The following is a 13,272-nucleotide window of genomic DNA, read 5'->3' as shown; positions in this document are numbered from 1 at the left end:
TGACCTTTAATGCATTGAACCATCACAGGTAGTTACTGCACATCTTCCAGCACTGAAGCGTTTTAAAATATTTGAAAACTGGAACCTGTTCTCTCCCATCTTTCCCATGGTCCCCGAATGCAGCGTTAGAGGTTGCGGCTGCAGCCTCGCAGTGCTGGATGTTTTTTTCTCTTCGTTCAGATATGGATCCTAAACTTATAGTTCCTATTTATTTTCGTAATTTAAAGTAAACACAGGTTTGCGTTTTGCATAAGGTTAGATTTTTAGTAAGCGACAGCATTTTTAACATTAATTGATCAATCACTGAGCAGATGTTTTTCGTGTTTTCGGTGTTCTAGCTGCAGTTCCAGCAGTTTAACAGAGACTTATCAGATTAGAATCATGTATCACAACATTTTACATATTCACAATATGTAAAATCAGCTGCACGTATAAAACAGGCTCTCCCAGCAGAGAATCGGTAATTTAAACATGCTGTGACTAAAGCAGCCAGTGAGGCGCTTCCAGCCGATTTAAAACAGAAACATAACCCGACAGTTTTAGTTTTTATCTCGGCTGCGGATTGTTGTTGTGCTGTTTAAAGATTATGATCATACATGAACAATTACACAACAAAAAAATTGTTGTAAAACTGCTTGCTGCCAACATTAGAAAAAAATAAGGAATAAAGTTGCATCTGTGAATCTATATCCAAAAAAAAAAAAAGAAGTTGAAAAATATAAAAATAAAATAACTTAATATCCTTTGCTCACACATTAGTTTAGCATGTTTTAGCTGAGTCTGGACGTGTGGGAGGTGTTTAAACCACATAATTTGGCAAAATCTAAAAATATTCAGAGTTCTTTAATTGAACTGCAGGAATCATCTTGTGTGTCTACTGTGTTTCATTTAGCTGCTTTTATGAACTATTTGTAGTTTGTTAAATTTTAGATTTTGAACGCTCTACAAAGCTGGATGAAAACATGCAAACGTCAAACCCCACTCTTTATTATGGGTGCTGAAAACTGTTACAAAGAGAACATATTCCAAAGGAGACACCTGGTGGTCAAACACAAACATGACAACAAGAAAAACTAAACTGTGCAGTGTTCAAGATCCCCAGACCGTGATAGATGCAGCATCAGGAAGAAAATATTACACCAGTTAGTGACCCCATGACATGAGCTTACTTCAGTGTAAACAGATGTTACAGGTAGTTAAATACACATAACTGTGGTTAATGTCGTCATATTTGTTCTTGATATCATTAATTAGAGATGTTTGGCACGTTTCACAGATCAGAGGCCAAAAAGCCATTTACAGCTGTTTTCTTTGTTGTTTCTTGGCAATCACTTTTTGACACAACACCAGTGTTCCAGTTGAATTTGTCACCAGTGTTCCAGTTTCACTGGTTTCCTGTTTATCCACATTTCATGATTGTAACAAACTCCAAATGTTTATAGTCGCAGAGTTGTCACAATTGTTCTCACATCCATGTTTAGTTGTGAGTATAATTAACCTAGGATTATGCTCTGAATGTGTACAGAATATGTTTATTTTTACATTTAGGCATTCACGATGTCAAGACCGTTTATCGTGAACAAATAGTCAAAGGTTCTCCCTGTAGAGCTTGCCATAGTGGATCATCTGCCTCCATCTCTCCCTATTCTTGACATTCTCCTCTGTCCTCATTCATGACATTCACGAACCTCCTCTGTGGTCTTTCTTTTTTCCTCCTGCCTGGCAGCTCCATCTTCGACATCCTTTGTCCTAAATATCCCCTATCCCTCCACTGCACATGTCCAAACCATCTCAGCCTTGTCTTTCTAACTTAGACTCCAAACTGCTCAGTGTGATCTTTCCCTCTGATGGACTCATTTCTAGGGAAAATAATGCAATAGCAGCTGCACTGGGAAACAATGCTTACATTGTAAGTAATAAATTGATCTATTGTAAACTTTAACCTGCATTTGTGGATGCAACAGTAAATTGTGTTCACAGACAGTGATTTCTGGAAGTGTTCCTGACCCTGTGCAGGGATTTCCGTGACAGAATCAGGCCTGTTTCTAATGCAGTGCTGCAACTAGCAGTCAGGTGCAGTTTGTGTTGAGCTTTTGTGTTCAGTGATTATGAATGCAAGTTGTTCAGGTAACAACACTGAGTCCACTTGCCCTGTGGGGTTGGAAACTTCTCTGTTGGCAGCCTTCCAATACTGCTGTTCTGCTGTCTTTCTCAGTGTTGTTCACTGTTAAAAAGAGACTCTCTGGCTGTGATTCCCCTAACCAGTATGGTGATTGTAACTGACACATTCAGTGGCATCTCGCCGTGGCGCAGACTGGTGAGTGAGAGTTCCTCTCCAGCCCATGAAGAGAGCCCAGTGTGTTGATTGTAGGGCTGCAACGATTCCTTGAGTGACTAGAATAATTCGATTATAAAAAAATACTCAACACAAATTTGTTGCTTCAATGAGTTGTTTAAACTCTACAGCACTCAGGAGTCTCCCTGTAAGAGGAGCATTTCATCTGCATTAGCAGCATTAAAGTTCACCGTCACTGCGACGGATTCCCTTTAATGTTGAGCGGATCATCACTGACACGTTTTTCCATGCTTCCAATGTTCTCTGCCGTGTGTGTGTGTGTGTGTGTGTGTGTTGTGCTCGCTGTGCTGAGAATTTGAGCTGTTATATTTTTGGCCCCCCCGTTCAGTACCGAGGGGCTCTGTCAAAATATTTTTTATACTTTAATCCCTTGTTAGTGACTAAAAATAAACCTGCAATAGAAACTTATTTAGGAGTATGCTTGTGAATTCAAAGCATTACAACATTAACCATGTGTAGCCCCCAGTTTTTCAACAAAACACTGATAGCAGCAAGCAGCTGTTTTACATCTGTCTGCGCAAGTGCAAAGAGGCGAAGCCGTTATTGAGATGGTGAGGTCAGGTGGAGTGAAAGGAAATGTTGTTCTAGTGTTCAAAACAGCAGCACTTTTTCCTGTAACCACCATTAACCTGTAAACTGGCCGCTTCAAAATCAACAAAAACGCCTGAAAAAGCATACCCAAATTAAATCAGCTGCTGTTCCTGAACTCTGAAAAGCAAAAGCTTGGTCTCTTTGTGGGAAGACAAGCTATATTTTTCATTTTTGCAGTCAAAAATGCTGTAACTGTAATGAGTATGTAGCTATTAAGTTTTGAACACAGAAAAATTAGACAATTTTTGTCTCACCTAGATTTTTCCTGTTTGTTTTTATGTAACTACACACTGAGTGTAGAAGGTATGGACTCAAAAATATAATGAAGCTGTAGAATTAAGTCTTTTCAACGTGTATTTCAAATTTGATCAAGATAGTACAAAAACCTACTGTTTTGTAAAGGTTTTTGTGCATTGATGTCCAGGCGTGGTCTCACATGTGCATTTGGAGACTCCAAGTGCCACATGTGAGCCAGCCAACACCCAAAATAAACAAATTGTATATTGATCAAAAGTTACAGTAAAACCCTCAACGTGAAGGGAATCAACCATGTTATTAAGAGGCGTAAAATACTCTCCACGCTTAAAAAAGATAGGGTTCAGGTTGCATTGCTACAGGAAACTCACCTAACTGATCTTGAACACCAAAAACTGAAAAGGGATTGGGTGGGACAAATTTATTACTCCTCCTATAACTCCAAAAGCAGGGGGGTAGCAATATTGATTCATAAAAAGTTAGCCTTTACTGTGGGTAAAATTATAAAAGATGCAGATGGACGATTTGTCGTAGTCACTGGGCTCCTCCATGGTGAACAGATGCTTCTAGGCAGTGTATACGCCCCAAACACGTACGACAGTGCGTTTTACTCAAAATGTCTGGCTGAAGTCTCCCTGATTTGCCCTACCCATGTTCTGATTGGCGGTGACTGTAGCCCCTTAACTGGCAAGGGCCCGGTGACGGGCCGTTTGTAGTCCCTTTTATATGGCAGGCTAGACCCTCCCATTTTTATTGACACGTCATTCGGCCAATCATGTAACTGGCTGCACCAAATCACCTGACAACGCTACGTGACGCCCTCTGAGTATTATTGGCTCTGGGAAACCCATTTCTTAACATGATTGGCCGAATGAGGTGTCAGTCAAAATGGGCGGGTCTAGCCTGCCATATAAATGCACTTCATTCGGCCCGCGGACCAGACGCAGCCGATTAATAGGCTATGAAATGGGTTGTTCAGAGCCAATAGTGACCAGAAGGCGTTATGTAGTTTTTGTCAGGTGATTTTTTTGCTGCCAGTTAAGGGGTTAACTGTGGTATTGATCCCAGTGTGGATTATAACCCACCCAAAAATAATCCACCCTCAAAAATGGTAAGAGCCACAGTCAAACTGTGCACTGATCTTGAGCTGCTTGATGCCTGGAGACTATGTAACCCACGTGTAAAAGATTTTACTTTCTTCTCACGTCCTCATCACTCCTTATCAAGAATAGATTACTTGTTTGTTTCTAGATCAGTTCTGGACAGGACTCTGACCTGCTCAATTAACCCATGTGTCCTGTCTGATCACTCATCAGTGTTTATGGAGTTGTTACCACCTTATTATGATCCAGTAACAAGAAATTGGCGTTTAAACCCAACTTTGCTGAGTGATCCTGATTTTATTAAATACTTAGAAGACCAATGGGAACTATTTATATCCAAAAATGACACACCTGATGTTAGTGCCTCAACTCTGTGGGAAGCAGGTAAGGCATTTCTCAGAGGCTCTATTATTTCTTTTTCAGCAGCAAAAAAGAAGAACACCCTCAGCAAACAATTTGAACTTCAACAAGAAGTGATTACCTTGGAGCGGGACTTTAAACAGTCTCCATCCACCTTAGTGTTGAAAAAATTAGATGCAGCCAGATCTGCATTAGATCAATTACTCACTCAACAAGCAGAAAAAGCAATATATTATGCAAAACATAGATTATTTGAATCTGGAAATAAACCTGGACGCCTTCTTGCCCGACTTGCTCAAGGGAAAAATGGGCCCTATGTAATATCCTCTTTGAAGGACAAGAAAGGGGATGTACACTTTGAAACTAAAATGATCACCAAAATAATTAAATAGTTCTATCTTGTGAATGCTATAATACAGCAAATCTCTGTGATGCTTTTTTTGATAAATTGAAGCTCCCTGTGTTGTCAGAGCAAAGCAGATCAGATTTGTGCAAACCCATTACAACCCAGGAGGTCTTACAGGCTATAAGATCTCTGCAGGGCGGGAAGGCACCAGGCCCAGATGGGTTTGGGCCTGATTTTTACAAAAAAATGGCCAATCACATCGTCAACCCTTTATTAAACATGTTTAAAGAATCTTTTGAACTGGGTATACTACCGCCAACTCTAAATGTAGCCCATATATCCTTAATCCTGAAAAAGGATAAACCCCCTGATTCATGCACATCATACAGGCCTATTAGTTTGCTAGGGGTAGATGAAAAGATCTTGTCAAAGATCCTGGCAGGGAGACTAGAGAATGTGATGACAACCTTGGTGAGGCCTGATCAGACGGGATTTATAAAGAACAGGTACTCCCATTCCAATGTGCGACGACTTTTAAACATTTTACAATATTCACAGAATGCGAACTATAAGGCTCTAGCAATATCTTTAGATGCGGAGAAGGCATTCGACCGGGTGGAGTGGGAGTATCTATTTAATGTTTTGGGCAGGTTTGGTCTGGGCCTGGAATTTATTAGGTGAGTTAAATTGCTGTACAGTGCCCCCACTGCAAGGGTCTTGGTAAATGGCTCTACTTCTGAGTTGTTTCACCTGGGCAGAGGAACCCGTCAGGGCTGTCCCCTTTCCCCCTTATTATTCGCACTGGCAGTGGAACCACTAGCGGAGGCTATAAGAATCAACCCTGAGATTACTGGAATTCGATTAGGAAATACTGAATACAAAATTTCACTCTATGCTGATGACATTTTACTATTTATTACTAAACCAGAAACATCTATCTCAAAATTAATCTCTGTTATTGATCAATTTTCCCAAATCTCAGGGTATAAAATTAATTTTGAAAAGTCTGAGGCCTTGCCACTGGGGGTCAGGGTTATTATAGTTAACGAAAACGAACGAAATAACGAAAACTGAAATTGAAAAAACATTGTCGTTAACTGAAATAAATAAAAACTAAAATTAAAAGGAAGAAACGACAACTAACTAAAACTGAATTGTGAGTTCACAAAACTAACTAAAACTAACTGAAATTATAGATATTGTTATTTTTTCAAAAGTCTTGTGGATTGATATGAAATCATTTTTTTCTCTCTCCGAGTTTAAGCTCGGAACGCCGTCGGGCAAATGGGTGCGCATGTGCGTGCGTGCGCACACCGCGCTGCTCCTCAGAGAGTCCCATGTGGTGTTTTTTTTTTTTTTTTTTTTTTACTATGATAGCACAGATAGCAGCGAGTGTCTTGTTGTGGATGATGTTGTGGATGATGTTGTGGATGATGTTGTGGATGATGTACGGAACACTTCTTAGTCAGGAAAAAAAACACCAACATCAAAGTAGACCTGAGAAGCGCACACAAGGCAGCTACGGAAACCGCTCTCATCCTACAAGGCAACCCGGCCTCCACCTCCAGAGAAACGTGACTACTCGTCGGGTCAACGCAGCCCACAACGTTGTGTTTAGTCCTTGTGCGTTTCCGGCTACTTTATCAGTCAGATAATAACAATCAGGACTAATAATCAAAGCATCAATATAAGGACTCACAAATGTCAGCAAATTCCTGGAGGGAGCTGCTGAAACTATGGGAATGGACGTGAAGGAATGAAGAAAGTGAAAAAACAGGGACAAATATGTTTGCACCCTAAAAACTGAGCACAAAGAGCAAGGACCAAAAAAAAACCCCAGCACACAACCACAAGGTAATTAACACACGCAATCCAGCTATACATGCATAAATGCGGACATGAGGTCGGAGGTAGGCTACATAGGCCGCAAAGACCCTGCAAGTCTAATCAGCGAGCATCTAACCAAGCTAGCTCCAAAACAGAAGCAGCATCAGGTGGTGAGAACATCAGGATGCAGCTGGATTTGAGCTTTGACTCCTTCAAAGAGTTTGTTTTTGTCAAACACCACATGTAGCTGTTGTTAATCTGCTGCACTGAGGCTGAACTTTATTGGGAGTTTATTGTAGAATTTATCGAGTTTTGGAGTTCATATTGTTCTTTGTTTCTCCATGTTGATGTTCATGTGTGTCCTTAATATTACACACATTTAGCATGTAGTTCTGCTGTCTGTGAACAGTTGGTTGCTGAATTTATTTCTTTAAAGGGTATCTTTAAAGTGTACCTGATTAAGTATGAAAATACTAAAACTAATACTGAAACTAACTAAAACTAAGCATAAAACCAAAAATAAAAACTAATAAAAACGAGCAAAACCACTCTGAAAACTAATTAAAACTAACTGAATTAGAGAAAAAAAAGTAAAAACTAACTAAAACTAAACTATAATGTAAAATCCAAAACTATTATAACCCTGCTGGGGGTTCAGAGGTCTGGTTGGGACCCCCCTGCTGACTTTCCCTTCAGATGGTCAACCACAGGTTTTGCATATTTGGGCATTAGAGTATCTGCAAATACCTCTGAGTTGTACAAATTAAATTTCAAAGCAGTTCTGGACTCAATTAAGAGTGATCTGAATAGATGGTTTGACCTCCCACTGTCCTGGATAGGTAGGATGAGTTTAATAAAAATGAACATCCTCCCCAGGATACTTTACCCTATGCAAATGCTACCTCTTAAAATTAATAGAACAACCCTCTCTGAAATTGAAAACTGCTTCCAAATATATATGGCATGGGAAGAAACCTAGACTTAAGATGAAGATTTTACAACTTCCAATTGACAGGGGGGGTCAGGCTGTCCCTAACTTATTATATTATTATTGGGCATGTCATGCCAGGTTAATATCGGGGTGGCTACACTCTTTTTTACACCAATCTGAACCGCATGTAGACAGTTGGTGTTGTGAGCCCTTTTCGCTACTCTCTCTTTTGTCCACAGATCTAGCTGAGCTTCCGGTCGGGGTTAGAAACAATAACTTACTGCTTATAACATTAAAAGTGTGGCGTAATATTATGAGTCACATTGGGAGAAGGAAATATTCAAGTGCAATGCAGCCGCTTATTAAAAATAGAGCCTTTCCCCCTGGTATGGGTCCAAGTATATTTGACAACTGGTATCACAAAAATTTTAAATTGGTTTGTGACTTGTTTGAAGAAGGTAGGTTTGTGTCCTTTAGACAAATACAAGTTAAGCGTAATATCTTAGAGAAGGACTTCTTTGGTTTCCTTCAAGTAAGACATTTTGTACAATCACTTATTTTTCCAGACGACCAGCCAATTTTAAACCCCATAGAAAGTTCTCTGCTTAAATTTAACACAGGTCCTGACCATAAAAAGAAATTAATTTCTTTTTTTTATAGGCAACTAATGATGCTAAATCCTCTCACAACTGAAAGGTCCAAAAGTCACTGGGAAACGGATTTGGGGGTTGAACTTAGCAGTGAAACATGGTCGAGGGCTTTTTCACTAACAAAAAAAAACATTTATCTGCAACAGACTCAGGGAGAACCAATTTAGAATTCTTCACAGGCTACAACATACTCCACAGTTTATGCATAAACTTCACTCTCAATATTCACCTCTCTGTATAAAATGTAACACAGTTGTGGGTGACTATTATCATTGTATCTGGCAATGTGCATTGATAAACAGGTTTTGGAAGAATGTTGCTATAGAACTTTGTTCTGTTTTTCATCAAACAATTCCTATGGATCCTAGGTTGTTTCTTTTTGGCTTATCTGTGCATGGCCTGTCCCTGATGCCTGAGGAGATGATGTTACTACGCAAACTTTTACATCTGGCAAGACGCTGCATTCTGTTACAGTGGATCCAAGGACAGCCCCCTTCTGTTACACAATGGTACAGAGAGACATTTAGGGTCCTCCCAATGGAGCGCCTCAGTGCCCTAATAAAAGGCAATTTGGATGCCTTTTATAAAATATGGCAACCCCTTCTGGATTACTTACCTCAGGATTTAAATGATATACTTTGCAAAGGAGGGTCACATTTTACTTTTAAAATATAACCAATGTTAAGTCTACTTTATTTTATGTATGCCCTGTGCTGGCCTGTTCTGTTTTTGTTGTTGCTTGTTTGGCTTTTGTTTTTTTTTTTTGGTTTTTTTGTTTGTTTTTTTTTGCTTTTTTCTTTTTCTCTCATCATTTTTTTTTCTTTCTCATAAAAAGTAAATGTTCAATAAAATATATATGAAAAAAAAAAGTTACAGTAAATGTAAACACTACATATTCACATAAAATAAAAAACCCACAATCCTCCCAATAGTCCATCTCTGATACATAACTTACAACCCCCTCCCAAACAAATACCCCCAACCCCACAAAGAAAACTTACACAAAGCCCACCACAAAGCATAAAGGTTTTTGTAAAATTTTAGACACTTACTGGTCAAAAAAAGCTCTGAGCCATTGTCCTCCTCATCTTGCCGTAATAAACGTAATAAAGAAAAGCCTTATCGAGACCTATAACAGACCTTCCCTGCCCCCAGCGCTGCTCTTGTAAATTTCCATATGCAAAGCACACACACACAATATAAGTGGCACAACAACAGCGTAGGGTGATATTTTCTGTGTAATGGTGCATGTCAAACTCACCATTACATACATATTTACATCTAAATGGCATATAACACAAGGACGAGCTGAGAATAAAACATAACATGTACCATGAATCACCTTCTGAGTAACAGCTGTTCGTTTGTGAGATTCCATAAAACCAGTCGAATCAGCGACGAAATCCTCTAATAAATAATAATCCACTCTCATGAGTCATTTAGTCACTTCGTTGAATAAATCTAGCTTGTTTTTGATGCATTCTGACAATCCATTGGTGAGAAAAAATATTGTAAACACTGTTCACGCACGACGGCGCACAAACTCTTACTTCCTGCTCAGTTTCACGCATGGAGGACGCACTGACTATGCAGGGAGTTTAATGGATTCATGTGAAAACACACCCCACAGCGCCATATACCCACGTGTCAGGAATTTTATTGGCTATACATCTGTGGTTTTGGATTTTGGGTCAGAGTCGACCAATCAGAACGATTGCAGAACATTTGGGGCACGTCCAGAGAAGTCACTGCTGTCTGGTTAATATTGGCTCTGGAAAATCCATGTCATAACATGATTGGCCAAATGAGATGTCAATCCAATTCTGAGGGTCTACTCTGTCATATAAAAGCATCGTAAGGGCGGACTGCAGCATTACTGTGACGTTATGAGGCTTCGAATTCGGAGAGCACTACAGACGTCCTGCTCACGGGACACTGCCAGTTAACAGGTTAAAACCTTTACTGGGAAACAGCTGGAAATCTTTCATCAACCACCTGATCAGCAACATGAAGAAAAGAGAAAGTGGATTTAGTCCTTGGCATGCTTCGGCATCCCTCCTTTGAGCCCCTCAAGGATGCTGATTTCAATTGAATTTTATTTATATAGCATCAAATCACAACAGCCACCTCAAGGTGCTTTATATTCTAAGGTAAAGACCTCAAAACAGCTTTCCTGATAACCATAACATCTGCCAAGAGGATCAGTGAGCTCCATGTTCTGTCAATCCCAGAGATTACTTCAGGTTTTTGCCAGAAGGAGTCCCTGGGACTGCATTCGGCGTAACCCTGCATTTCTGCACTCAGACCATTAGGAAGGCAGATCAGCTCTTTGTCGAAGATCAGGCTGTCCCACTGGGTTGTAGATGTCATTCAGCAGGTGTATGCATTTTTGGGTACTTCCCTTCCAGAGTATGGACCCACTTGACCCAAGGTGTGGCCACTTCAAAGACCTTGTGGAGGGGTGTTTCCCTTGTGTCTTCTAAGTCCACGTTTTACAGATTCTACCACCTTAATGTGGCAGACAGTCCCTCCTTCGGAGAACGTGTGTTGGGTTCATCCTCGTGGTAGCCAGCTGGGTGTTGGCTTGCAGTATTGCAGACTGATAGCCCTCTGCACCCCAGGCTTGGATATTGCGTTTTGCAAGGCTGGTTAGCATGTAAATTTGTAAATAGTTTGTTTATTTAAGCACGGTGGTGGTTGGGATATTGGGCTGCACTGTCTCCTGTTGGAGTGTCTTAGGAGTTACTCCGTATATATGGAATATGTAATAGAGTTGAGAGAGAGTCTCTGTACAATAGAGCATCTATGGTTATGTTGTAACCTCGGTTTATCTTTTCAGTCTTTATGGCTCTTGGAGACATATTCTGATCTGATCTGATATCAGCCACTAGACGCTGAACGTAAACGTACATTTTTTGCAGACTGGTGAACCTCCATCCATCTTCATCTTAATATTTCATAATATTAATATTATGAAATAGTCCGTTTTCATGACATTTGGAGCTGAGCAGTCAAAATCTTAACCACTGTGTAAGGAAGCATGAGCTCTGTCTCAACAGCTTTATAACCCTAACAAATCCAGGCACTGACATGGTTACAATTTTTTTAATGATCTTTTTTGTCTCTTTAGACTTTCCAGATCAAAAGCTCTGTAAGGAAGAGGAGGTTCTCACAGACCAACAGGTTGTAATCAGGAGAGGAACCCTAGTCTGGACCAGGAAGACCTAGGGCCTCCACAGATTAAAGAGGAACCAGAGGAACTCTGCACCAGTCAGGAGGGAGAGCAACTTGTACTGAAGGAGGAGACTGATGCCTTCATGGTGAATCCTATTTATGAGGGACGTAATACAAAACCAAACAAAGACCAGATCCTTTCTCACAACTCTCCTGAACCAGAGAACCGGGATCAGGTAGAAGGATCAATTAGAAATGCAAACACAAAGAGGAGAAGAAAAAAAAAACAGACCAGACAGTCAGCCTGCATTAGAGAGTCAGTGTAAAATGTCTTTAAAATGTCACCTTAGTAGCAAAACCTTTCTGTATAAATACAGACTGACTAAACATCTAAGAGGTCACACAGGTGAGGAACCTTACTCTTGTAGCACCTGTGGGAAGGGATTCAGTCAGACGATGCACTTGAAAACTCACATGAGAAGCCACACAGGTGAGACACCATATATTTGTAGCACCTGTGGGAAAGGATTCAGTCAGATAAGACACTTGAACACTCGCATGAAAATCCACAGAGGTGTGAAGCCATATCCTTTTAACACCTGTGGGAAAAGATTCAGTCAGACGATGCACTTGAAAACTCACATGCAAATCCACACAGGTGAGAAGCCGTATTCTTGTAGCACCTGTGGGAAAAGATTTAGTGACTTGTTCAAAGTTCACATGAGAATTCACACTGGTGAGAAACCACATTCTTGTAACTTGTGTGGAAAAGCATTCAATCGCAAATCACAATTGGAAACTCACGAGAAGTCTCACAGGTGAGAAGCTGCATTCTTGCATCACCTGTGGAAAAACATTAACTCAGAGGAAAACCATTAAAACCCACACAAGTGAGAAGCTGCAAGTTGTGTAACATTTGTGGGAAAAGATTCAGTCTGATGACACACTTGAAAACTCACATGAGAATTCACACTGGTTACATTCACACTATTTAAATGGTGCATCATTTTAATATTGTTACATATTTGAAGGAGTGAGTATAAACTTAACTGCCAAAAGCACAAACTTCAAAATGTCTCCTTTCTGTAATCTGTTTCGGTTTCTTTTCTTTTTTTTTTTCAATATGAATGCAATTACGATAAAGTTCAGAGCGAGAGATTCTTTTGGTATAAATGGAAACTGTGTTTCATGTGACGCATGGAGTAACTTTTAAGTCACAGAATTACTGTTTCTCATATTTGCCAGTTAAGATAAAAGCATCCAAATGTCTTTTTATTTCCAGACCTGGATACTATCTGAAAATGTGGGAATAAAGTCACATGTAATAGGTATGTAAAACTCTAATGTTCTTAATGATCTAAAACATGAATATGATCCAAATCACAGCTTTATTTTGGGAGCCAGAAGTTTAAATTTAAGGGGCAGGTATTAATGCTATTTTTTTTTTATTTTTAAGTATTAAAATTGAGCATTCAACCTGCACTTCAAATCAGACCGCAGAAAAGTGTTGCGCTACAGCTTCCTGGTTTAATTTGTTCCTGAGACCTGTTACCTGCCAGTTCAGGCCTCACCTGCTCATTGGTCTGTTGATTCTTTCTTGCTCCCTGTTGCCTGTTTGGACTGCCTGCTCTTCCTCACCGTTCTGTGAGTCTTTGTACATATATTCTGTTTCACAGATC

At 39.9% G+C, this 13,272-nt stretch overlaps 1 protein-coding gene across 1 annotated transcript in view; it reads left to right on the top strand.

Annotated features, from left to right (window-relative positions):
- LOC115796263 (zinc finger protein OZF-like) overlaps window positions 1-12,906 on the top strand; it is a 69,226-nt gene extending 56,320 nt beyond the window's left edge. The window contains exons 3-4 of the mRNA XM_030752589.1: window positions 12,000-12,261; window positions 12,876-12,906. Of these exons, the coding sequence (XP_030608449.1) occupies window positions 12,000-12,261; window positions 12,876-12,906 (293 nt within the window). The remainder of the gene's footprint in view (window positions 1-11,999; window positions 12,262-12,875) is intronic.
- The last annotated feature ends 366 nt before the right edge of the window (window positions 12,907-13,272 follow it).

This window comes from Archocentrus centrarchus, chromosome 17, assembly GCF_007364275.1.
Source record: "Archocentrus centrarchus isolate MPI-CPG fArcCen1 chromosome 17, fArcCen1, whole genome shotgun sequence".
Classification (NCBI taxonomy): Eukaryota; Metazoa; Chordata; class Actinopteri; order Cichliformes; family Cichlidae; genus Archocentrus; species Archocentrus centrarchus.
This window is presented reverse-complemented; position numbering and strand designations above follow the sequence as displayed.